The 24,969-nt window shown below is 44.6% G+C and overlaps 1 protein-coding gene across 2 annotated transcripts in view; it reads left to right on the top strand.

The window, feature by feature from the left end:
* The first annotated feature begins 4,334 nt into the window (after positions 1–4,334).
* LOC149311585 (coatomer subunit gamma-2) overlaps positions 4,335–24,969 on the top strand; it is a 35,191-nt gene continuing 14,556 nt past the window's right edge. The window contains exons 1-10 of one of the 2 annotated variants that reach the window (XM_089527432.1): positions 4,335–4,569; positions 8,964–9,016; positions 14,387–14,467; positions 17,665–17,736; positions 19,081–19,160; positions 19,732–19,807; positions 21,004–21,096; positions 21,525–21,611; positions 22,806–22,963; positions 24,126–24,259. In XM_089527432.1, the coding sequence (XP_089383558.1) occupies positions 4,533–4,569; positions 8,964–9,016; positions 14,387–14,467; positions 17,665–17,736; positions 19,081–19,160; positions 19,732–19,807; positions 21,004–21,096; positions 21,525–21,611; positions 22,806–22,963; positions 24,126–24,259 (871 nt within the window). In that variant the 5' untranslated portion in view covers positions 4,335–4,532. Of the gene's footprint in view, positions 4,570–8,963; positions 9,017–14,386; positions 14,468–17,664; positions 17,737–19,080; positions 19,161–19,731; positions 19,808–20,692; positions 20,795–21,003; positions 21,097–21,524; positions 21,612–22,805; positions 22,964–24,125; positions 24,260–24,969 lie in introns of those variants that run through there. The other variant, XM_089527433.1, reaches the window with a different exon arrangement.

Below are 24,969 nucleotides of genomic sequence, written 5' to 3'. Positions count from 1 at the left end.
TCATGCAGATCTGCAAAATAAAATCGGTTTGTACAAAATGAAACTGGTTTGTAAAGGGACAAAACCTGAGATTTCAGATACCTTTCTTTTTCCTTGTCTAGAGGGGCTCTAATTTAACTTTCTCCCAGTCTTTGCATGTTTTAAATATCTTTGTCAATGAAAAGGAGGTGGCACAGAAAAGGGATTAATTGTGTGTGTGTGGGAGGATGTCAGCAAAAATGATTGTGCCACGTATCCAAAGAGAAAGAAAATGTATTATGCAACAGTGAATTATTTGTTATAGAGTTCTGTGGGAAAATCTCAGAAAGGGTGGGCCTTGTATCCAGTCCTGATTAAGTTCCTTCCCCATTAAAGACAGCCAAGCATCAACATTATTATTGCGGGATTTAAATGCCTTGCAAAAGACAGTTTGGGATTCCTAATCCATCTAATACTCTGGGGCTATAACTGATTGCTTTTGAGGGTCTTAGCATGGCACATTTTGGGTATGTACATGCAAGGCAAACCAGAAGTTTCCAGGAAAAACCAGTTGGAAAGTATCATTCCTGGGTGGCCTGGAGAGAGATACTGACCAGCTTTTCAAGTCTTGCAAGAAATTTTGACCCAGATAAACAGTTGCTATTTTTCTCTTTCATACACACACCTGTATATATCTAGACCTCTAAGGTGACATAACCAGAGGCAAGCTATGCTATGCCCACCTGGCATAATCATCCAGTTTGTGTAGCAGTTATTGTGTTGGAATGGGACTCAGGAGATCTAGGTTCTAGTCTCCACTGAGTCATGCAACTTTCTGGGTTCTCTGTTTCAGGAGGACAGGTGCCCAGGTGAACATGCCTCTGGTTCCCAAGAACAAACAGTGGAGAAACCAAGCCAATCCAAGATTGCACATGGAAGGCCTGTAAAGGCAGAAGCATGGCTGAGGCAGTCTGGGAGCTTTATCACACTGTCGAGATCCCATGGGAAAACGGGAGTTTAATGGGAGCTAAATGAGATTCATATTTAAACAAAACTTGCAAATTTGGGTAGTTTATCACACAAAAGGACTCCCCAAAGGAAATAATGCGAAGTTAATCCGAAACCAAAGCGGAGAAAAATGGCAGCTTTTTTACTTTCGAGTTGTTCCAAAAGTAAAAAGCTGCCAGTTTTCTCTGCTTTGCATTCGGATTAACTTCGTGTTATTTCACTTTAACTGTGACGTTGTCTGATAAACTTTGGGCATTTTCGAGTTTTCTTTGCTTTAAATCTTGCTTAACTCCCATTTTCCTGTGGATCTCACTAGTGTGATAAACTTCTAGGTTCTGAAAACAACAATAATAAATTTTATTTATTATAAAATAATAAACATCGGATCGAGGCAGGATTACAACAAACAATTCAACAATACAAAATGCAGATAGAATGTTATCTAAAATACAAACAATAAAATGGTCAGCAATACTGCTGCCAATCATTAAAATATCCAAAATAAGAACCATGGCTCCTCTTCTTCATCCTGGAGAGAAGTGACCAGTGGGGTCCCACAGGGCTCTGTCCTGGGTCCAGGGCTATTCAACATCTTTATCAATGACCTGAATGACAGAATTGGGGGTATACTTATCAAATTTGCAGATGACACCAAATTAGGAGGAATAGCTAATACTCCAGAGGACAGGATCAAAATTCAAAATGACCTGAATAGACTGGAAAGCTGGGCCAAAGCTAACAAAATGAAATTCAACACAGAGGGACCCCTGGCTGAATGAAACTACATGCGAAAGGGATCTAGGAGTCCTAGTAGACCACAAGTTGAACATGAGTCAACAGTGTGATGCGGCAGCTAACAAGGCCAATGTGACACCTACTGAGTTCCAGCTGGACTCAACAAAGGGTTGAATTATTATAGAAATGAATGGGTTTTACTTCCAGACATGCTTCCAGACATTCTGTTTTTCTCATTAGAGGGGAAATCCACAAGTAGAAATCACCTGGATTTGGACCGAGCAAAATAACACAAGCATGAATGTGTGTTCGCATTCTGCAGAACTCTTCATTGAGCTGAATGTGAGGCTTGTTGGGGAGAGAGCTGGCATGGTTTCAAAAGCCTGCAATTCTTCTAAGCGTCTTAAAGCAGAATTCCAAAGGAGTTGTGCAGACTTAAAATAGATTAACTGCTGTTGGGGTGCTAAACAGATTTCAGCTTGCATGGAAGGAAGGCTTTGGGAACAAAGAAGCAAGGGCTGATATGTCAACCACCATCCCCATCATCCACAGTGCTGAGCCATTTATATCTATAAAAGCATCTGAGAAAACAAGGTTTGGTGCTCTCTCAGCAGAAGCAAAACAGTCTTTGAGGCTGTAAAAGGATAAACATTTCCTTCAGGTGGAAATCTGTTATTTCCTCAGGATGCAAACTAACTAACTTGCACCCCCAAGGTACAAACATTACAAGGCTAAAGACCTTGTAGAACTACAAATCCCAGTATATCATGGAGCTACAGCACTTAAAATGGTGTCAAACTGCATTGTTTCTTCATATTGTTTCTCCATTATTATTATTTATCTGTGAGCCGCTTTGAGTCTCTTCTGAGACAAAAGTGGCATAAAAATGAAATAAGCAAGTAAATAATTTCTACTGTGCAGGTGCATCCTGGGATATTTTAAAAGTAGTGGGAAAAGTAGGACAAGTGAGAATTAATCCAAATAGGGACAGTTGGAGCAGGGATGTAGCCAGGATTTTAGGAAGGGGGGGGGGGGTCCAGACTAAGTGTCACCATTATAATGGGGCTTGGGTGCGGCGGTGCAGCAGCACACACCATTCATTTTTCTAATGGAAGGGGGGTCCGGACCCCAAGACCCCCCCCCCTTGGCTACGTCCCTGGTTGGAGGGTATGCTATTGTTATGTTTGCAAAGATGGAGATTACATTCAGGTGGCACACAGATGGAGCCTCTTGCTATCAGATGGACAGAACAATCCGCCTTTACCTGAGTGTCTTTTATCCAAAATGCTTGGGACCCCAAGTGTTTTGGATTTGGGAATATTTGCATATACAGTTGGCCCTCCGAATTAACGGCTATGACTTTGCGGATGTTGTTATGAGCAGGTTCAACATCCTTTTTGAATTGTGGAACCCAGAACTGGACACAGGATTATTCCAGGTGGGGCCTGAGAAGAGCAGAATATAGTGGCACTATTACTTCCCTTGATCTAGACACTATACTTCTCTTGATGCAGCCTAGAATCGCATTGGCTTTTTTAGCTGCTGCATTGCACTGTTGACGCATGTTCAATGTGTGGTCTACTTGGACTCCTAGATCTCTTTCCCACTTATAAGTCTCTCATTCAGCCATGAGTCTCCCATGATCCTATATCTGTGAATTTCATTTTTCTGCCCTAAGAGAACCTTACATTTCTCCGTGTTGAATTTCATTTTGTTAGCTTTGGCCCAGCTTTCTAATCTATTAAGGTCATTCTGAATTTTGATCCTGTCCTCTGGGGTATTTGCTACTCCTCTTAATTTGGTGCCATCTGCAAATTTGGTCCCCTCCAACATTCTGCATCAGCTAAAAACTGGGACATCAGAGTGTGGAAGAACCCACAAGTTTAGGAGAAGCTGCAGCAGTTTGCTTTTGCCTGATCCGACAGAGAAGGGCAGGACTCCCCTCCTCTTCTCCTCAGCAACTTATTTCTGTTCAGAGAAGGAAGTTCCAGATTAGTTTGCATGGGATACATGTAGATAAATGTCTTTCTTGTCCATTTTTTGTTGTCATTGGCTGCAGGAACATTTCAGGTTGACAGCGCTTTAACTGCCGTGGCGCCATGATACAGAATCCAGGGCTCTCTGTCAGAGAAGGAGAAATGCCAAACAAAACTACAAATCCCAGAATTCCATAGCATGGAGCCACGGCAGTTAAAGCGGTGTCAACCTGGGTTACTTCTGCTGTGCGGACGATGCAGCCATTGCGATTTTAAAAGAAAATAATAATAGAGAGGGGAGGCTGGAGAATTGCTGTCCCTTCAAATGCAAATGGACTACAACTCCCATGATCCCTCACCATTGGCCATGCTGGGTGGGGATGATGGGAGTTACAACCCAATACAGTACATGGGTAGAGAGGCCAACATTTTGAGGAATTTGATTTGAGTTGAAGAAGGGGCTGGACTCAAAGGCTCATGATCCCCTTCCAACTCTTAAGAAGTTAATTTTTTGGGGGGAGGCGACATTTTCTTCCTCCAATAACGAGCGCGGTCCCTTTAAATAGCAAGACGGCCTTTACTTCCGGGTGGGCGTGGTAACAAGGAAAGGGGTGTGGCTATGTAAATACGGTTCTAGGCGTTCTTCCTCCTTTTCAACTCCTGGGAGGAAAATAGACCTCAGCCGCTAAAGTGGAAGAAGTGGGCGTGGCCCAGCGATTGAGTGGCGGCCCTGCCCACCAATGGCGGCGCGCACAATGTAGGCCTCAGCGCTCCGAGGGCGGGACTTCCTTCCCGGAGGCTGAGCGTGGAGGCTGAAATCTGCGGCCAGAAGCCGAGCCGGTCGCCGTCGCCGCCATGATTAAGAAGTTTGATAAGAAGGACGAGGAGTCCGGTAAGAACACGCCGGCTCCGGGGTTTGAGGTGGCGACTAGGCCGCGAAGCCTCGGGAAGTAGGCCCCGTTGCTAGGCAGACTTGGGAGCCCCTTGACTATGGAGTGGGTAGCCCCGTAGGGAACCCCTGAGGCAGTTGGCTCCGCCCACAAAGGGGCGTGGCTTTGGCTGAGGCGAGGCGTTCTTCCTCGAAGAGGGACTACAATTCCCATAATCCCCACAAGTGTGCATTATGGGGGTTGTAGTCCGACACAAATGGGAGGCCCTCGCCTGAGGGAAGAAGGGGGTTTTCTTAATGTTATTTAGTTGTTATGTCAACCTTCTCCCAGAAAGAATCTCTTGAAAATTAAAAATAAAATTAAAAATCCTCACATAAAACAATATAAAATCATGTAAAAGGCATACAGAGTTTTAAAAAGATAAGATTAAAACATCTGTGGAGAAAGATTGGGAAGAATTGATAAAAAGCTGTGTAAAAATAAATGCAAACAATAGTAAATCAACAGTTTAACGATAAGTAAGCAATAATAACTGAAAAGACTTACATCTTTCTCAGTTTCAGGGAAGTCAATGAGATTAAACTAGTTTACACTAAATGGGGAAATAGATATAAGTCCTTTTGGAAGACATGGTTGAAGGCAGAAGAAAGAAGAATAAAGACTAACATAAATATTTCAGTTTCTTGGTTACTAAATGGAGTTTTCTCCCCGTTGGTCAGGATTAAGGCTGCTGTCACACTGCAGAATTAATGCAGTTTGACACCGCTTCAGTGGCTATGGCTCAATGCTATAGACTTCTGGGATTTGTAGTTTGTGGTGGCACCTGAGCTTTCTGACTCACAGCTCACAAAACTACAAACCCCAGTATTCCATAACATTGAGCCATGGCAATTAAAGTGGCATCAAACTGGGCTTTTCTGTGGTGCAGATGCAGCCTAAGTGTGGTTTGACAATCGACTCAGAAGGAACTTCTTGAAAGCAAGGTCCAAAACACACTGCAGAAATAACCCAGTTTGAGACCGCTTTAACTGCCCTTGCTCAGTGCTAGGGAATACTGGCAAGTGTAGTTTTGTGGGTACATTTAGCCTTCTCCGTCAGAGAACTCTGGTACCACAATAAACTACAGTTCCCATGACTCCCTAGCTGTAACCCAGGGCAGTTGAAGCGATCTCAAGATGGATTATTTCTGCTGCGTGTTTTGGACCTAAAAGTCTTGGCAATGGAGCCCATGACCTAGAGAGGTCTGTGGGTTCTCCCTCTTAGACAGTCTCAAAAAGAGGCTGAACAGCTCTCTCGGGATGCTTTCATTCAGTGACCCCCCCCCCCCCAAACTCTGCCTTTTAAGGGCTTTTGGACTTCAGCTATCAAATGGCCAACATGGCTGGGGCTTCTGGGAGCTGAAGTCCAAAACCCCTTAAAGGGCACAGTTTGGGGATCACTGCCAGGAGATCCTGCCCTGAGCAGAGAGTTGGGCTCTATGGCCCATGAGGCCCCTTCCAACTCTATGGTTCTTTGATTCCACATGTTTATGGCCCCTGTCAGTGGTTAAACGCCGGTCCTGCAGCCACAAGGTTGTGAGTTCGATCCCAGGCAGGGCTCCAGGGTCCACTCAGCCTTCCATCCTTTTGTAGGTTGGTAAAATGAGTACCCATCTTATTGGGGGAATTGGCTTCCACATTGTAAACCGCTTAGGGAGTACTTAAGTGCACTGATAAGTGGTATAGAAATGTACTTGCTAGTGCTATTGCTACCAGAAATGCTCTTCGGTTGCAAGGGTGGGAGAAGACGAATCTGTGTTTGAACCTTGGTCAGGCTTCACCTTTGTTCTGCATGACAATGAACATGCACAAAACACCCCTTCAGACAGCGCAGAGCTGTGGTTTGAGTACTGGCCTAGGACTCTGGAGTTGTTGTGAAGTTGAAGGCTTTCACAGCCGGCATCCATATTTTTTGTGGCTTTTTTTAGGCTATGTGTTCTGGAAGAGTTTATTCCTGACGTTTCGCCAGCATCTGTGGCTGGCATCTTCAGAGAATGCTGGCATGGAAGAGAGTGGGGTATATATATACTGTATGACCCTTGGCTGGGATAAAGTGATTTAACGTGTTCATCGGTGTATTGGCCTGTTGTCCTTAAAAACACCAAAATCAAGACTGGGGTCCAAAACACAGTGCAAAAATAATCCAGTTTGAGATCATTTTAATTGCCTTGGTGCAGGGCTAGGGAATCCTGGCAATTGTAGTTTGTTGTGGCACCAGAGCTCTCTGACGGAGAAGACTAAATGTCTCACAAAACTAGTTCCCAGGATTCCCTAGCCCTGAGCCAGGGCAGTTAAAGCGGTCTCAAACTGGATTATTTCTGCACTGTGTTTTGGACCTCAGTCCATGCAAATGACAGGAGTTTTCCCAGCAGACAATGGATCATTAATTGAACAGACACCCTGAGGCCTTTCCATTCAACAACAGGCCAACACACATGTAGAGAGATCTTGTAGCACCTTTGAGACTAACTGATAAGTCTCAAAGGGGCTACAAGATCTCTCCACATACAGATTCTATAGACTAACACGGCTATATCTTTGAATTAGACGGACACACAGATGAACATGTATATCACTTCTTCTCAACCAACGGCCATGCAGTGCATATACCCCACACACTTTCATTCCAGCATTCTCTGAAGATGCCAGCCACAGATGCTGGAAAAACATCAGGAATAAACTCTTCCAGAACATAGCCCAGAGCCTGAAAAACCTACAAAAAACTATGGCGTTGTTGTTAACTGTCCTTGGGTCGATCACGACGCTGTGCATGGGAATCTCCAAGACCCCTATCCTCTACTGCTCTGCTCAGGTCCTGCAATTTCATACCCATGACCGTCTTAGTAGAGCCCATCCATCTAGCATGTGGCCTTCCTCTGTTTCTGCTTCCCTCCACCTTTCCCAGCATTATTGCCTTCGCCAATGAGTGGTGCCTTCTCATGATGTGGCCAAAGTATGACTGCTTCCAGGGACTCTTGCTCTCCATGACTCTTCTTGGCTTCTTGGTGGTGGTCTTGGCTTCTAGGTCTCCAGGAGTCTGGAGACCAGTGTTCAAATCCCGGCTCGGCCATGACACCCATCGGGTGACCCCTTGGGCAAGTCACACTCTCTTAGCCTCAGAGGATGGCCATGACAAACCCCCTCTGAAGAAACCTGCCTAGAAAATCCCATGATAGGTTTGTCTTAGGGTTGCCATAAGTTGGAAACTATTTGAAGGCACACAACAACAAAGGGATGGACTATGCTGTGATTCAGGGATGTTCATCCGGCATAACTGATCTTTTGGTGGAACATTTGGGGCAGCCATACTACTTAAACCTTTTAAATTTGGACCCCCCCCCCCTTTACATCTACATGTGGATGTTGGTTCCCCCACTCAATAACAGACTACAGTTGTCCCTCCATATTCACTAGGGTTAGGGGAACAAGACCCCCGTGAATATGGAAAAACCGCAAATAACAAAAACACTGTTTTTACTTGAGAGGACACCTCTCTAGGAATCTCTAGGTCCTCCAGTGCAACTCTGTGGTCAATGTCCAACATACACTGACCATAGAACGGCACTGGAGTAGCTACAAATGGTCTTTCAGTGCAACTTTTAGTTAAAGTTGACCACAGAGTTGCACTGGAGGACCTAGACAGTCCTAGAGAGAACATATTAATGAAATCTGTGAATAATCAAATCCAGAAATATCAAAGCCGCAAATATGGAGGGATGACTGTATATGAATAGAAATGTATAAATAAAAGTTAATAATAATAATAATAATAATAATAATAATGTTTATTTAGTGTGTGTATTTTCATTTGCACATTCATGTATATTCACACTCAGACATTTTATGAGGAAATAACATCATTCAAATTGGAACAGTTTTAACTCGGTGTAAATTTTACACATTAAAAAATTTGGGATGAGGAAGAAGAAGAGGGAGTAAGGCCTCCAAGTCTTGTGCCCCCCTTGAGCAACTCCTTGAGAACCATTGAACTATAATACATTTGAAAACCAGTTGTTTGTGGAAACATTACAAGCAGAAGTTGGGGAGCATCCCAGTGAAAATCTCAGAGGAAATTGGGGACACCTTGGATGATGCTGAGGTGGAAAAATGACAATCAGGAAATGGTTTGAGACCTCCATCTCCAGAAATTTCTCAACTTCAGTAATAGATTATCCTTGAAGAAGAACTTCAGTACAGAAGGCCATAACACACTGGTTCTTTTTCCTTATCATGTAAACATCTTTCGAGCATCTTGAGATGTGTCTCCAGTTTCTTTTATGGAAACATTGACAAAAAGTTCTGTTCCATCCCTGCTTAACATCTGGATAATTCATATGTTTCTTTTGCTCTGTTTTCAGGTAGTGGTTCCAACCCCTTCCAACATTTGGAAAAGAGTGCTATTCTTCAGGAGGTAAGTTTGGATCTTTCTTTACATCACTTCTTCAGTAGTGACTGAAGCTCTCTTTTTGAAATAGTCTTTGAAATGTCCAGGCAAGGAGTGAGCAATGATGGCAAGGGCTTTGACTATCATGCAGATAGTTAAACAGAGAAGGCTAAAGGCTGATAAAACTACAGTTTCCAGTATTTCCTAGCATTGAGCCAGGGCAGTTAAAGTGGTCTCAAACTGGATTATTTCTGCAGTGTGTTTTGGACCTGTCTTTCACAAATTGATTTGGAGATAATTGCCAAGCCATCCCCAATGGATTGCTAGCACTTCGCTGCCAAAAACCTGTAAGCATATGTTTAAAAGGCTAGTGGTAAAAACCTGTGTTGAAAAGGCTAGAAGTCACAATTTTGCCATCTCTCCCAAATACATTCACTCCTGGTCTTCCTTCCTTCCTTCCTTGCAGCAGCAGCTGCCCTTCACATTCCAGATTTTTGTTGAATAAAAAGGATTGGAGGGGAATATAGCAGCATCTTTAAGACTAAGTGGTTTTTATTTTTCTAACCCTTCATGGATGGCCTTCCACTGAAAGGGCAAAACAAGCTCCTTTCTGGTGTGGAAAAAGAGAGGGAGAACAATCTGCACTTGTGGTGAGGCTGGTGAGTGGATAAAGCACAAGAGCAGTAAACAGTTCATTTGAAATTGCCCCCGACATTTCCTTGCCAGTCATTTATTCCATCTACAAAGCAAACCATCCTTGTTTTTAGAAATGTAGCTGGAGAAGTAGCTCAGGAGATAGTGTTGACTGGGAAGTATGTGGAAGGAATGTATTATCAGGAAGGGGAATGGAGGCTGTTTTCCAGGAAAAGAATAGTGCTGAGAGAAGGGAAGGAAAGAGATTGCATAGAATGGGGTGGGCAAGATGCAGCCCTGTTTGTGGCTCTTGGCCCATTCCGACTCCCTAGACAACCCTTTTTGTAGCCAAATAAAGTGAATCATCTCTTGGATCTGCCAAATTCCTTGAAGGGAAGTTCAGTGATAATGAAGCAGCATTTGCTTAAGGCCTTTCCTAACCTCTGCTCTCTGAGTTGCTGGAGGAGGGTGGGGGGAGGTCATGGATGCAGGGGATGCATGGGCTGGGGAGGAAGGGGATAACATCGCCTTGAGCGGAGCTCCCATTGAGTTTGTGTGGGGCAGGGGGAGGTATGGCAGTGGGAAAAGGGACTTGCGTTCCAGGGGAAGGCGAGATCGATGCGTCATATCTATCTCTCCTTCCGGTCCCCTTCCCAACCTAAGGGACCTGAGGGTCGCTCCAACCGTGCCACAAACCCTGTCGCTGCTCCTGTGCAACGCCAGATCGATTAACAACAAGTCCCACATCCTCCACGATCTGCTGGAGGACCAAGGTTGCGATCTGGCTTGCATTACTGAGACCTGGCTTGGGCCTGAAGGGGATGCTGTGTGGGCTCAGGCCCTGCCTGCCGGGTTCTCGGTGAAGGACCAGCCCAGGTTAGGTGGGCGGGGTGTGTGTGTGGCCTTGATACATAGGAACACCGTGTCCCTCACCAGGAACCACATTCGTCAGACGTCCTACATCGAGTGTATCTACCTGACTCTAAAAGCGAAGGACAGTCTAGGGATTCTGTTGGTGTATCGGCCACCCCGTGCGCTAACGGACTCCCTTAACGAGCTGACACAGCTGGTCGCTGAACTGATGCTGGAGACGCCCAGGCTACTTGTCCTGGGCGACTTCAACATCTCCCTCACGGCCAGCTATGTTCCACCCGGTGCAGCTCACGAATTCATGGATACCATGGTGGCCATGGGCCTGTCCCAGCTGATCTTGGGTCCCACGCATTGTGCGGGTAATACTCTTGATCTGGTCTTCTGTTCGGATGCGGAAAATCCGTGGGCGGAAATAACTAATATTTCCCCCCTGCCATGGATGGATCATTTCCTGGTTGAGGCAAAAATCAAGGTCTCTACCCAGATCCCTTCCGGGGGTGGTGGACCTATTAGGATGGTCCACCCTCGAAGGCTGATGGAACCCAAAAGGTTCCAAGAAGCCCTAGAGGGATACATGGTTGGAAGTGACGGCGACTCTGTTGATGCCCTGACTGGTATCTGGAATACCGGTCTCTCGAGGGCTATACACAGTATCGCTCCCAAGCGCCCTCTCAGACCCGCTTCCAAACGTAAGCCCTGGTATACGGAAGATCTCCGGGCGAGGAAGCGGGAACTGCGACGGCTAGAGTACCGTTGGCGGAAACACCTTCGCTTAGACGACAAGTCGCGTCCAGCAGAGTTGTTCAGGGTAGTCAGGGAGCTAACTCAGTTCCCTCCTGCCCCGAACCAGATCCTTGAACCTTCTAAGGCCTGCTGTGACCAATTTAACAACTTCTTCACGGATAAAACTTCTCGGATAAGCGAAGGTCTTGACGCCGACATTCAAGCAGAACCTAGGGTAGAGGCATCCAGAGCCTCCGTGGACTTAGTTAAACTGGATCGGTTTGAGTCGGTAAGTACCGATGATGTGGACAAGATCCTCGGAAGTGTTCGGAAAACGACCTGCTCTCTCGATCCCTGTCCCTCATGGCTAGCAGCCCAGGGGGGACCAGCAGTGACTTTACTGTTACGCCGGATTATTAACACATCCTTGAGGGAAGGGCAATTTCCATCTGATCTCAAATTGGCCACTGTAAAACCTTTATTAAAAAAGCCCTCCCTCGACCCCCTGGTACATAATAATTATCGGCCAGTCTCGCTGCTGCCATTTTTGGGGAAGGTGATCGAGAGGGCGGTTGCAATCCAGCTTCAGGCGGTCTTGGATGAAACGGATTATCTGGACCCATTTCAAACTGGCTTTCGGGCGGGTTACGGGGTTGAGACAGCCATGGTCGCCTTGGTCGATGATCTCCGTCTGGTGCTCAACAATGGCTCCTTTTCATCCTGGAGAGAAGTGACCAGTGGGGTCCCACAGGGCTCTGTCCTGGGCCCAGTGATATTCAACATCTTTATCAATGACCTGGATGACAGAATTGGGAGCATACTTATCAAATTTGCAGATGACACCAAATTAGGGGGAATAGCTAATACCCCAGAGGACAGGATCAAGATTCAAAATGACCTGAATAGACTAGAAAGCTGGGCCAAAGCTAACAAAATGAAATTCAACACAGAGAAATGTAAGGTATTGCACTTAGGGCGGAAAAATAAAATGCACAGATATAGGATGGGTGACACCTGGCTGAATGAAACTACGCGTGAAAGGGATCTAGGAGTCCAAGTAGACCACAAGTTGAACATGAGTGAACAGTGTGATGCGGCAGCTAAAAAGGCCAATGCTATTTTAGGCTGCATCAATAGAAGTATAGTGTCTAGATCAAGAGAAGTAATAGTGCCACTGTATTCTGCTCTGGTCAGGCCCCACCTAGAATATTGTGTCCAGTTCTGGGCACCACAATTCAGAAAGGACATTGAGAAACTGGAGCGTGTCCAAAGGAGGGCGACAAAAATGGTGAAGGGTCTGGAAACCATGCCCTATGAGGAAGGACTTAGGGAGCTGGGGATGTTTAGCCTGGAGAAAAGAAGGTTAAGAGGTGATATGATAGCCCTGTTTAAATATTTGAAAGGATGTCATATTGAAGAGGGAGCAAGCTTGTTCTCTGCTGCTCCAGAGAACAGGACCCGGAACAATGGATGCAAGCTACAGGAAAAGAGATTCCACCTGAACATTAGGAGGAACTTCCTGACAGTAAGGGCTGTTCGACAGTGGAATGCACTCCCTCGGAGGGTGATAGAGTCTCCTTCCTTGGAGGTCTTTAAACAGAGGCTGGATGGCCATCTGTCAGGGATGTTTTGATCTGGATTTCCTGCATGGCAGGGGGTTGGACTGGATGGCCCTAGTGGTCTCTTCCACCTCTATGATTCTATGATTCTATGACAGGGGAAGCGTGTCCCTGTTGGTGCTCTTGGACATCTCAGCGGCTTTCGATACCATAGACCATGGTATCCTTCTGGGGCGCCTGGCAGAGGTGGGAATCGGGGGCACTGCGCTCCAGTGGTTCCGGTCCTACCTCTCTGGGAGGTCCCAGATGGTGCAGCTGGGAGACGTGTGCTCCGACGAGAGGGCCCTTAAAACTGGGGTCCCTCAAGGAGCCATTCTGTCTCCCATGCTATTTAACATTTACATGAAACCGCTGGGAGAGATCATCCGGAGACATGGGGCGCGGGGTTATCAGTACGCTGATGATACCCAAATAATTTTCTCTATGTCTCCGACTGATGCACTGACCGAGGATGGCGTCTCTCCTCTCGTGGCCTGTCTGGAGTCAGTAATGGGCTGGATGAGGGAAAACCGACTCAAGCTGAATCCAGAGAAAACGGAGGTACTTGTGATAGGTTCCCCTGGTCCAGGAATGGCGGTGGTTCCACCTGTCCTGAACGGGGTCACGCTCCCTGTGAAGGACTCCGTGCGCAGTCTGGGGGTGCTTCTTGACTCGTCCCTTCACCTGACTGCTCAGGTGAATGTGACGGTCAAGAGCACCTGTCATCAGCTTCGGCTTATTCGCCAGCTGCGTCCATACCTGGCCCAGAGGGACCTTGAAACTGTGGTACATGCTCTGGTAACCTCGAGACTGGATTTCTGCAATGCACTCTACATGGGGCAACCCTTATACCAAACCCGGAAGCTACAAATGGTACAAAATATGGCAGCCAGGCTGGTCACTGGTATTTCCAGGGCCAGCCACATTACACCGGTGTTAAAAGATCTGCATTGGCTGCCGATTCGCTTCCGGGCGCAATATAAGGTGTTGGTAATGACCTATAAAGCCCTAAATGGCTTGGGCCCAGGATACCTGAAGGACCGCCTCTCCCCATACATTCCGTCCCGCACCCTCAGAACATCTGGGCAGCAACTACTTAGGGTTCCCGGGGCTAGGCTCGTCTCCACTACTAGGAAGACATTTTCCATCGCCGCCCCGGCCCTCTGGAATACGCTGCCCATAGAGCTCCGCTCAGCCACCTCCCTGGCCCAATTTAAAAGGGATTTGAAGACCTTCCTTTTTGGTATTGCATTCCCCGATTAAGATGTCCTATGGACCTCCTTCCTCTTCACTGGCAAGAGGACTGGCTAACTCGGGGCTTTCTTCTGTTTTTTTGTTTTTTATTGTAAAGGTATTGATGTTTTTAATGTATTGTTTTTAAAATGTTGTAAACCGCCCTGATCTGTGGAAGGGCGGTATATAAATAAAAATTTTATTTTATTTTATTTTATTTCCTCCAAAAATCTGTTCCACCTTTTTTCATGCAGCCTGTTGTAAGGAAACCTCACTGCTTTGACATCTTTGCTTGCACTGCTCTGTTTTCTACATTACTTCTGCTCTTTCCCCACAGGCTCGTATCTTTAACGAGACCCCCATCAATCCGAGAAGATGTCTGCATATACTCACCAAGATACTTTACTTGCTGAACCAGGTAAATGCACTGGCTTTTGTGCAATTCAGTTCAAACCTCTGGCTCTTGATAAAAACCAGGCTTCAAGCGATAGTAGCAGGTTCTGTCTCAGAACTATCCCGGTCTTGTAGAAATTGGGTGTGTTCCAACTTTAAAAGAAAAAGCCATTGAGAAGGGGGATACAGGCTAAACCCTTCCCTCTTCAGTTTTTCATCCACCAATTTTTCTCCTCCTTTTCTCTTAGTTTGCTTGGGGGCCGGGGAGGCTTCTGGTTTCATAACCCTGGCTTGCAGCAAAAAGGCCTGGAAAAGGAAGCTGCAGGGAAGTTGGATTTGCTGTTTCAGGAAAAATGCAAAAATATAGGATGGGTGAAAGCTGTATATGTGAAATGGATCTAGGGGCTTGGTAGATCACAAGCTAAGTGTGCATCAACAGTGTGATGCAATAGCCAAAAAAGCCGATGCAGCTTGGGCTGTGTCAGCAGGAGTAGAACGTCCAGATTAGGGGATGTAGTTGTGCCACGCTGCTTTGGTCGGACTTCACCTGGAATACTGACTCTACATTTCAAGAAGGATATGGACACGTTTGTACATGTCCAGAGAAGCATTATCAAGATGGTCAAAGGTTTAGAAACCAAGTCTTATGAAGAATGGCTGAAGGAGCTGGATAGGTTTAGCTTAAAGAAGAGAAGACGAAGATGTGACACATCTTTAAATATATGAAGGGATGTCATGTAAAGACGGAGCGAACTTATTTTCTGCTGCCCCATTGACCTGAACATGAACCAGTGGATTCAAATGACAAGAGAGAGAGAGAGAGAGAGAGATTCAATTTGAACCTTAAGAGTAACTTCTTGACTATAAGAGTTCTTCCACTGTGGAATAGACTGCCTTAGAGGATAATAGGCTCTCCTTCTTTGCGGGTCTTTAAACAGAGGCTTGCCTTGAAACCAAGCCTTGTGAGACCCAGCTTAGGGAGCTGGGGATGTTGAGCTTGGAGAAAAAAGAGATGAGAAGCAACATGTTAGGAATCTTTACATTCCTAAAGGGATGTAATGTAGAAGATGGAGCAAGCCTGTTTTCTGCTGCTTGAGAGATTAGAGTCCCAAAATGGATTCAAATTACAAGATAGGCAATTCCGCCTGAACACTAGGAAGAACTTTTTAACTGGAAGAGCTGTTTGATAGTGATACAAATTGCCTTGAAGGGTGGTGGATTCTCCTTTAAAGGTCTTTAAACAGAGATTGAATGGGTATCTTTCAAGAGTACTGTTGTACTCTTGTATTCCTGCAGACGGGGGTTGGACCCTTGTGATCCCTTCCAACTCTAAGATCCTGTGATTGTTTTATCCTGTGAATGGGGAGAACATTTTACATTTTGGACCCCACCCCTTCCTCCCATGTGATTAACTGCACTGCTTGCGCTGTGAACGAATTGACTAGAGCATTTTATTATTGCTGTTATCTCTTGATCAGCCTTTTCCCAACCTGACGACTTCCAGCTATTGTGGCTGGGGGATTGTGGGTGTACATCTAGAAGATGGTGGGTTGTGGAAGGCTGGTTTAACCAGTGAGTGTACAGACATGTCAAACTTGCTCACATGTTGTGGATAAGGAAACAAAGTGGGAATGAAAACTAAATGGCTTTGTTCCTTTCTGCCTGTTTTTCATCTGTCTGCTGTGCTGCAAGTATTTGATTCCTACTCTTCAAAGTCTTACAGAACTGATTTATTGTGTATAGCCTGTAGAATTAGTTGACCAGAGAGTCTTAAATTAAACACATCTATGACTAGTTTCCAGTTCTGGAGTTATAAATACAGTTGCCCCTCCACATTTACAGGAGTTAGGGGTGAATGTGGAAAAACTGCAAATAAAAAACACTTCTTTTTACCTGAGAGAACCCCTTTCTAGGAATCTCCAGGTCCTCCAGTGCAACTCTATGGTCAACATCTGCTAGGCGCTGATCATAGAATCATGCTGGAGGACCTACAAATGCCTAGAGAAGTGTTTTCTCTAGGAATTTCTAGGTTCTCCAGCACAACTCTATGGTCAGCTTCTGGCAAATTTGCGCTGGAGGACCTAGTAATTCCTAGAGAGAACCTATTAATCAAATCTGCAAATAACCAAAGCTGCAAAAGTCAAAGCTGCAAATGTGGAGGGCTGACTGTATTATCTTCAAGTGTGGAAGTTGCAAGTAACTATTGGAGGGGGCAGATGAAAGATGCAAATGTAAGCCATTGTGGGGCATTGATCTGTATGGTTCAAGGTAGCATTGGATTTGGATCGGTACACACCAGGGATGTAATGCAGGGCTGGACAGTTGTGTAGGGGCAGGGAGTCAGTTTTCTTTTCTTCACCCTCTCATGGGCTGCATTGGAAATGATGCTGTTGTGTACCAGAAATGGTGTTACAGTACTATGGAAGTGATATCAAGTCGTTTCTGGTCACCATTATCTGCCCAAAAAAGGCATTTGTAAGAGATGGATAGGGAGTTCAGGTAGGTGGAAAAGCCAGACTGACATATCCAACAGTAGTTTTCTTACATTTTGGACTGTTAGGTGAGGGGTGTGTGTGTATATATACAAGTTTTTTTTTAAACTGAGATATTTTCAGGGGACTGTTGGAGGGTTTTGTGGGCTGCGAAAGTGGGGCTCAAAGCCAAAGCCTACCTGTGGGCCATGCTTTCCCCACCCCTGAGGTAATAAGACATTTATGTGTAATTGGGAACTTTCAAAGTAGAAGTGGAATGGACTGCCTTTAAGGTGATGAACTCTTCCTCTTTGGAGGTCTTTAAACAGAGGTTGGGGGGCCACCTTTGGGGATTGCATTAGTTTTGTTTTCCTGCATGACAAGGACTTGGACCAAGTGGCCCCTGTGGTCCTTTCCAGCTCTATGGCTCTGTGATTCAAAAGTGTCATTTGGGTGACTTGATAGGTAATTCATTGGATACAATGCAAGATATAGGTACTGTTGTTGGACATCTTCATTCTTGCTCCCCTAATAATGTTTCAGATGAGTTTTGATTTGTACATTCATTGAGCTTACTAGCTCCCATTCTAAGGTTTGGGAAGCCCTTGACAGTTGACACTTCTGACACACAGGCATTTTGTAGACTTCAAGTCACATGAAAAGAAAGATATTTGAACCTGAAACTAGAACTTTCCTGAATATGGTTGACTTCTTTGATGTCCAGCATTTGTTTGTTTCTCCTCTCCTTTAGGGTGAACATTTTGGGACAACGGAAGCCACAGAAGCCTTCTTTGCCATGACAAGATTATTTCAGTCGAATGACGTAAGTAGCTCATGTTCCAAGATGACTGTTTTCCTATCTGGATTTCTGGTTGCATGAGGAGCACTAGAGTGCCTTATTTTATAAAAATAATTGTATTTGTGAGATACAAGGCATTTTTGCCATACAATACATCTGAATTTAACGGTATTGGGGGGGGGGGGGGGGCTATGATCGGCAGTGAAATTTGTTTCTTTTCCTTTTCTCTTCCTTTAATTAAGAAAGCTGGCTGCATCTCCAGTAGAGTTATGTTTGTGCTGTTGTGCTTTTCCTAGCATAGGCGGCAAAAACCTTGCTATCCAGATGTTATTGGAGTTCAATTTCCAACCTCAGTCAACATAGCCAGACATGAGGAATTATGGGAGTTGCAATCCCACAATATCTGGAGGGCCTTGCATTTTGTGCTAGTCCATATTTCATGCCCTTGTCCTGGCTTGGAAAAGTTAATTATTTTGGCCTGTAGTTCCCAGAATACCTCTGTCTGCATGTCCAGTGACTGAGCTGACTGTGGGGATCCTGGAAGTTGCGGTCCAAAAGAAAGAAATCATTCCAGGTTCTGGAAGCATGCAGCTAATGTTGATGTTTCCTCTGAGAGCACATGACAAAGTCAACTGGCTTAATTTTTAGTACTTGTGTGTGTGTGTATGTGCGTGCGTGTGGGACCAGGTTATAAAAGAAAGAGCAAGACTGAGCAAGGAGGAAAGAGTTGGCTTTGCCAGTTCCTTTCTCTGAAATGTAGCCCACAGCGCATGGCAGTGTCCCATCCCAAGTAGTAACCAGGGCGGACCCTGCCTAACTTCCAAGATTAGATGGGATCTGGTGCCTTTGGGCAATTCTAGGGAACATCCGAAGGAGTACAGTGTCATGATCAAGGGAAGTGGCAGTGCCACTCTATACTGCTTTGGTCATACCTCACCTGGAATCCTGTGTCCAGTTCTGGATACCACAGTTGAAGAGGGATATTGACAAGCTGGGACATGTCCAGAGGAAGGCAGCCAAAATGGTAAAAGGTCTGGAAGCCATGCCCTGCATGGAACGGCTTAGGAGCTGGGTATGTTTAGCATGGAGAAGAGAAGGCTTGTGTACATCCTACTGAAAAGTCAACATTGCTACTCTTATCTTGGTGCTCTTTTGTTAAGGTTTCCATTTAAGGGATGGAAGAGTGGAATACACATGTTTGGAATAATTCCCTCCAGACATGACCACCTCCTCTTGTAACTTGCTTGTAGCCTTGACTATAACTTCAGATTAGTTGGCTCTCACCCTCTGATGTACCCTTGGTAGTAGTTGGCATTTTCACAGTCAATGTCTTGGGATTACATCAGTTTCATCTTGCTCTTTCTGCAGCAAACCTTAAGGAGAATGTGTTACCTGACTATCAAAGAAATGGCCAACATTTCAGAGGATGTTATCATCGTCACCAGCAGGTATTCCAGTGTTCACTGATCTGTGAGTGGTGTCTTCCAGCACTGTCTCCTGCCATTCACTTAGGCTTCAAAGGTTTTGCTTTAGTCAAGAGTCTTCCACATCTTGCAGTTCTTTCATTGTGTGAAATGTGTTCTATATCAAAGCACGAATGGTGCAGAGGCAAGCCTGTGTGTGCCATCAAATGCAGCTGGTTCCAGGGCACATTTTTATCTAATGTTATTGGTTATGTTATTTTAATTTTTTAAAAATTAGATTATTAAAGCATGATTGTTTTATCAGTCATGCTTTATTTGACTGACCACTCTTACAAGTACATGTGGTGGGAATATACATTAGTATAAGTTGAGCATGTTTCCAAAAACAAATTTTCCAGAAATTGGTTTATAAAATATACATTCATGCATTGCTGAAGCAGAATGTTACATGTAATTTCTTTAGATTATATTCCTGTTCAAGTGGAATTTTAATTGAGCATCAGTGTGGTTGGATCCTGTGTGCTGTTTATCTTGATTCATTTATTTAATGCAGAGACTTAATGTATTAATGGAGGGTCTGCCTTATTTTTTCCAGCCTGACCAAAGATATGACGGGGAAAGAAGATGTGTACCGAGGCCCTGCCATTAGAGCACTTTGTAGGATCACAGATGTAAGTACAGAATTGTCTCTTGGCGAAAGGGCTAAAAATAAAAGCCATGCTTAGAGAAGTTTGTCTAAGGAACAGGTCTTGCTCTTCCAGTTTTAACATCAGGTGTACCATAATCCATCTGGGCATCCAGAAATATTTCTCTTTTTCCCTGTCCTCCTAAGTCATTTTTCCCATGGCTTTAATGAGGTCAGCACATATTCCTGAAGTGTGTGTGTGTGGGAGTCAGGAATGGGTTTTCTGTAATACTGCTGAGGTTAAAGAATTGGAAAATGGAAGAAGACTCTCTGAGGTACTACGGATAATATTCATGAGATCAAGAAAAGGCAAGAGTGAAGAAAGGGCCCCTATGGACCTCTTCTGGGCTATTGTATGAAAACAGGAGAGTGCATGTTACACTTCAGTTACTTTAAAAGGTTACCAGTCTGTTAGGGTAGAATAATTGATACTATGATGGTGTAGAGAGCCAGTGTGGTATAGTGGTTTGAGCATTGGACTACAAATCTGGGAGACCAGGATTTGAATCCCTACTTGGACAGGGTAATCCATTAGATGACTGGAGGCCAGTCACACTCTCTCAGCCTCAGAGGAAGGTATTGACAAGCTTCCTCTGGATAGATCTTGCCAAGAAAACCTTGTGATAGGTTCACTTTAGGGTTACCATAAGTCAGAAGGAGGTGACTTGAAGACACATAACAAGAGCCAGTGTGGTATAGTGGTCTGAGTGTTAGATTAGGACTGTGAGTATCGGGGTTTGAATCTCCACTCAGCCATGGAAACCCATTGGGTGACTGTGAGCATCTTTCAGCCTCAGAGAAGGCAAGGGCAAGCCTGTGAACAAATTTTGCCAAGAAAACTCTGTGATATGTCCTAACATGAAGGCATGTAACAATATCAAATGACGGTGGTGACAGGAAGCGATGCAGAACCAAAAACTTAGCCTAGTGAACTCTGAAGTTGTTGACAGGCACTGAGGATATGCTTCTTTCTGTGAGTATGAGGACTAAAAACTTATTTTCATAATGAGCAGTGAACTCCTTAGGAGTCTGTGTGCAGCTATTGAATTCTGTCTGAACTTTGCAAAAGACATGCAAGAGGAATGGAGAAGATAGAAGCTCTGTAGTTCTTTATTTTTCATATTTCTGGCAACTAAGCTGTCTTAGCAGAGTGTCACCCTTGTTTTCCCTTTGGCTTTGTAGGGAACAATGCTTCAGGCAATTGAAAGGTACATGAAGCAAGCCATTGTCGACAAAGTCCCCAGTGTGTCCAGTTCAGCGCTGGTGTCTTCCTTGGTAAGCAATGAAGTATCACAGCTGCCATCTGAGTGGATAAATTTTGCTCAGAGAGACTGAGCACAGAGTATGAGTAACTGAACAAGATCTCAAGTCATGTTGATTTCTGTGTGGCTGCTTCTCTGACTGTGTTTTTTCCTATCTACCAGTCTGTAATATATTTAGTTGTCTCTGTCAGAGTTCTGGTAGACTGTCAGTAATAACAGTAACAGCAGCAGCACTCTTGTGTTCATCTCCTTTTTCTGGAGTTGCAAAAAGGGAGAGTACACTCACTATCTCTAAGGATTCCTTGCATTAAAAATGCTATGAAATGAATGTGGTCACCATAAGTTGAAGATGCGTGTACACACAAACACACACACACTGAGATCATATGAAATTTGCCGGGGCTTCAACCAGTAGTACTGATTCTGTTCAATGATTTCCAGCACATGATGAAGATCAATTATGATGTGGTCAAGCGGTGGATCAATGAAGCCCAGGAAGCTGCTTCCAGTGACAACATCATGGTGCAGGTATATAGGAATGGAGACATTTGGGTGGATTTGGGTCTGTATACTCTATATAATAATAATTAATTCTGCATAGTACATGTTACAGATTATATGATCTATAATTCATAATCTTGTATACTTTTTTTTAGTCCCTTCCCCTCTTCCACAAACAGCCACACAGAGAGTTTACATTCCATTTAAATTAACAGACATTATTGGAGATATGGATTCTTTATTCTCTATGATTCTTTATTGCTATGTCCAATATACTTAAGTCTTCTTTCCCTAAGGAAATCAATTAATATATATTCTTTTATATATTTAAACAAATAAAACTTATTACAATTTGATTTCTTTTTTCCATCCTAAAGCAATCACTGCTTTGGTGGCTTTCTAAACTTGTTTCCATTTATATGTTGTTGTTGTTTTGTTTGTTTATCTGTACCTTAACTTCTATTTAAAACTCTTGAATAAATGGGCATTTCTCTGGAGTGTTTCCTCGTGGATTTTGGTTGTCTTTTCCATGGGCACATAGAGGAACACCAAACACTAGTCCCAGCTCAGTAGTTGCTCGTGCTTTTGTAATAAAGATCCTGCAACCTTGAGAAATCAGAGCAAATGGAACATAGTTTTCCTATTCTGGGTCACTTCCAGAGTCAGTCACTCCAATCAAAAAAGTACACCAGTAGAGAACAGGATCATCTTAGCAGAGCAGATCAAGAGAAGTAATACTATTTTTTACTCTTCCCAGCTTTAGTTGAGGGGAAGTAATAGTACTGCTTTGCTCTGCTTTAGTGAGACTTCATCTGGAGTCCTATGTCCAGTTCTGGGCAACAGTGTTTAAGAAGGATAATGCCAAGCTGGAGCCAGAGGAGAATGGTCAAGTCTGGAAATGCAGCCCTATGCAGAGCTGCAGAGGGAGTTGGGTATGCTTAGCCTGGGAACGAAAACATTGACAGGCGGTTCTTCCAACTCTGTGTTTGTGCCACTGCTCTCAATTCTTAAAACCCTCTTGGTTCAAAACCCCATTCGGCCATAGAAACCCACTAGGTCATCTTGGACAAGTCCCACTCTCAGCCTCAGAAAAAGGCAAAAGCAACCCCCTCTGGACAAACCTTCCCAAGAAAACCCTGTGATAGGGTTGCCATATGATTTGAATGCACACAAGAATAACAAAATATTTGGTTTCTCTCCCCTTCACCCCTCCCTTGCCAGTACCATGCCTTAGGAGTGCTTTATCATCTTAGGAAGAATGACCGCCTTGCAGTTTCTAAGATGCTGAATAAATTCACTAAATCTGGACTGAAGTCCCAGTTTGCTTACTGCATGCTGATTCGGATAGCCAGCCGCCTCTTGAAGGAGTCTGAGGAGGGGTAAGGAAAGACTACAGAAAAATAGTATTGCTGTATTTCTAGGGGATAGCTTGTTTCCTGTTATGCATAAGAAATCCCAAAAGAGATGAGGGTGGACCATGAGGTTTGAGTGGCAGATGGCTCCCACATCAGTGGACTGGTGGGAGTGCAGACCCAGAACATTTGGAGGGTTATATGATCCTCAATCATGTTTTAAACCAGGATTGGGCTGCATGCTCCCTTCTCAATTATTTTCACCACTTACATTTTTCCCGCCTCCATGCCACAAAATAGATCCAGATCCAGATATAGATAATAGATTTGCCAAAAAACCTTGCACCCCCAATCTGGCGGGTCTTCAGGGGGGGTAGCTTTAGCTTTAAACTGGTCAAGGGTAGGAATAAGCCTGATAGAAAGCCTCCCTCAAATCAAAACTAAAATTGGGCATCTGGTCTCTTTCAGTTTTGTTGTTGTTGAAATGCTTTTTGCTATTTCTGGGCCTGATGCAGCCCACAGCAGACACTCAAGGTGTAAATTTAGCACTGCGCCTGCCAGAGTTGCCCCCTCATGAAACCACAGGTGATTGGTGGTGGCTTTCTTAATACAGTTGGCTCTCTGTATCCACAGATTCTGCATTCACAGGTTCAACCATCCATGGCTTGATTTTTTTTAAATCCCCAAAAGCAAACTTTGATTTATTAGGGACACCATTTTACTACCCCAAATGGGACTTGGGCATCCTTGGATTGTGGTGTGCACAGAAGGGTTCTGGGACCAAACCCCAGAGGATGCTAAGGGCCCACTGTGTGTGGTTAGCAAAGGATAATAATTAAGGAATATGAAGGGGGGTGGGGGTGAACACGGTGGGTGAGTTTTGGAAAAAGGAATTTCCAATGCAGCCTTTTTTAGATGTTGGGAATGCAGCCTGTTTTAGATGTTGCCTTTATGGCTGTGTGAGGAAATTGGGAAAGTGCAAGCTTGGACCACATGAAGCCTCTCAAGCCTCCATTTTGCAGCCCCCATAGCCCCCCAGCAAGCCCCTGTTTCCCCAAGAGATGTGAGCAAGCCGTGGGATTGTGGCCTAGCCAGGGCTATCATGTCTTTAGGGAGTTTTAAATGCCATTTCTGAGCACAGTGGTTGTCCACTTTGACATGTGATAAACTTTTAATTTTTTCCTTGCAGGCATGACAACCCTCTGTTTGACTTCATCGAAAGCTGCTTGCGGAACAAACATGAGATGGTTATTTATGAGGCTGCCTCTGCCATTATCCACCTCCCAAACTGCACTGCCAGGGAACTGGCACCAGCAGTCTCAGGTGAGGACCTGCCTTCATCTTAGAAGCAGGCAAAAGGGGTGTGGTTGCTAGTTGGCACAGAAAGTAAGCTGCAACAGAAAAGCTTCCTTTCTTTTGCTGGTGTCATTGAAATGGAAAGTGGTGAAAGATTCAGGAGAGGTGAAAGGAAGCACACAGCACATAGTTAAACCATGGAATTCACTGCTACAAGTTATAGTAGTGGCATGCATAGCTTTAAAAAGGGATTCAAGGTGGATGGGTTGCTACTCAGTCAGATAGTGGACAGTGTGTGGTGCAACAGGTAAAAGAGTTTAGGCAGTTGTGGGCTGCATCAATAGGAGGGTAGTGTCCAGTAGTGCCACTCTGTTCTGTTTTGGCCAGGCCTCACCTGAAATACTGTATCCAGTTCTGGGCACCACAGTTCAAGAAGAATATTGACAAGCTGAAACATGTCCAGAGAAGCCCTATGAGAAGTGACTTAGGGAACTGGGTGTGTTTAGCCTGGAGAAGAGAAGGTTAAGAGGTGATATGATAGCCCTGTTTAAATATTTGAAGGGATGTCATACGTAAGACAGAGCAAGATTGTTTTCTGCAGAAAGAGAATAAGACCTGGACCAGTGGGTTCAAACTACAGGAAAAGAAATTCCATCTCAGCATTAGGACGTCTTGAGAATAAGAGCTGTTGGACAGTAGAATAAGCTCTCTCGGAGTGTGGTGGAGTCTCCTTCTTT

Source organism: Sceloporus occidentalis, unplaced genomic scaffold, assembly GCF_023333645.1.
Source record: "Sceloporus occidentalis isolate IW3139 unplaced genomic scaffold, rSceOcc1.0.p SCAF_5, whole genome shotgun sequence".
Classification (NCBI taxonomy): domain Eukaryota; kingdom Metazoa; phylum Chordata; class Lepidosauria; order Squamata; family Phrynosomatidae; genus Sceloporus; species Sceloporus occidentalis.
This window is presented reverse-complemented; position numbering and strand designations above follow the sequence as displayed.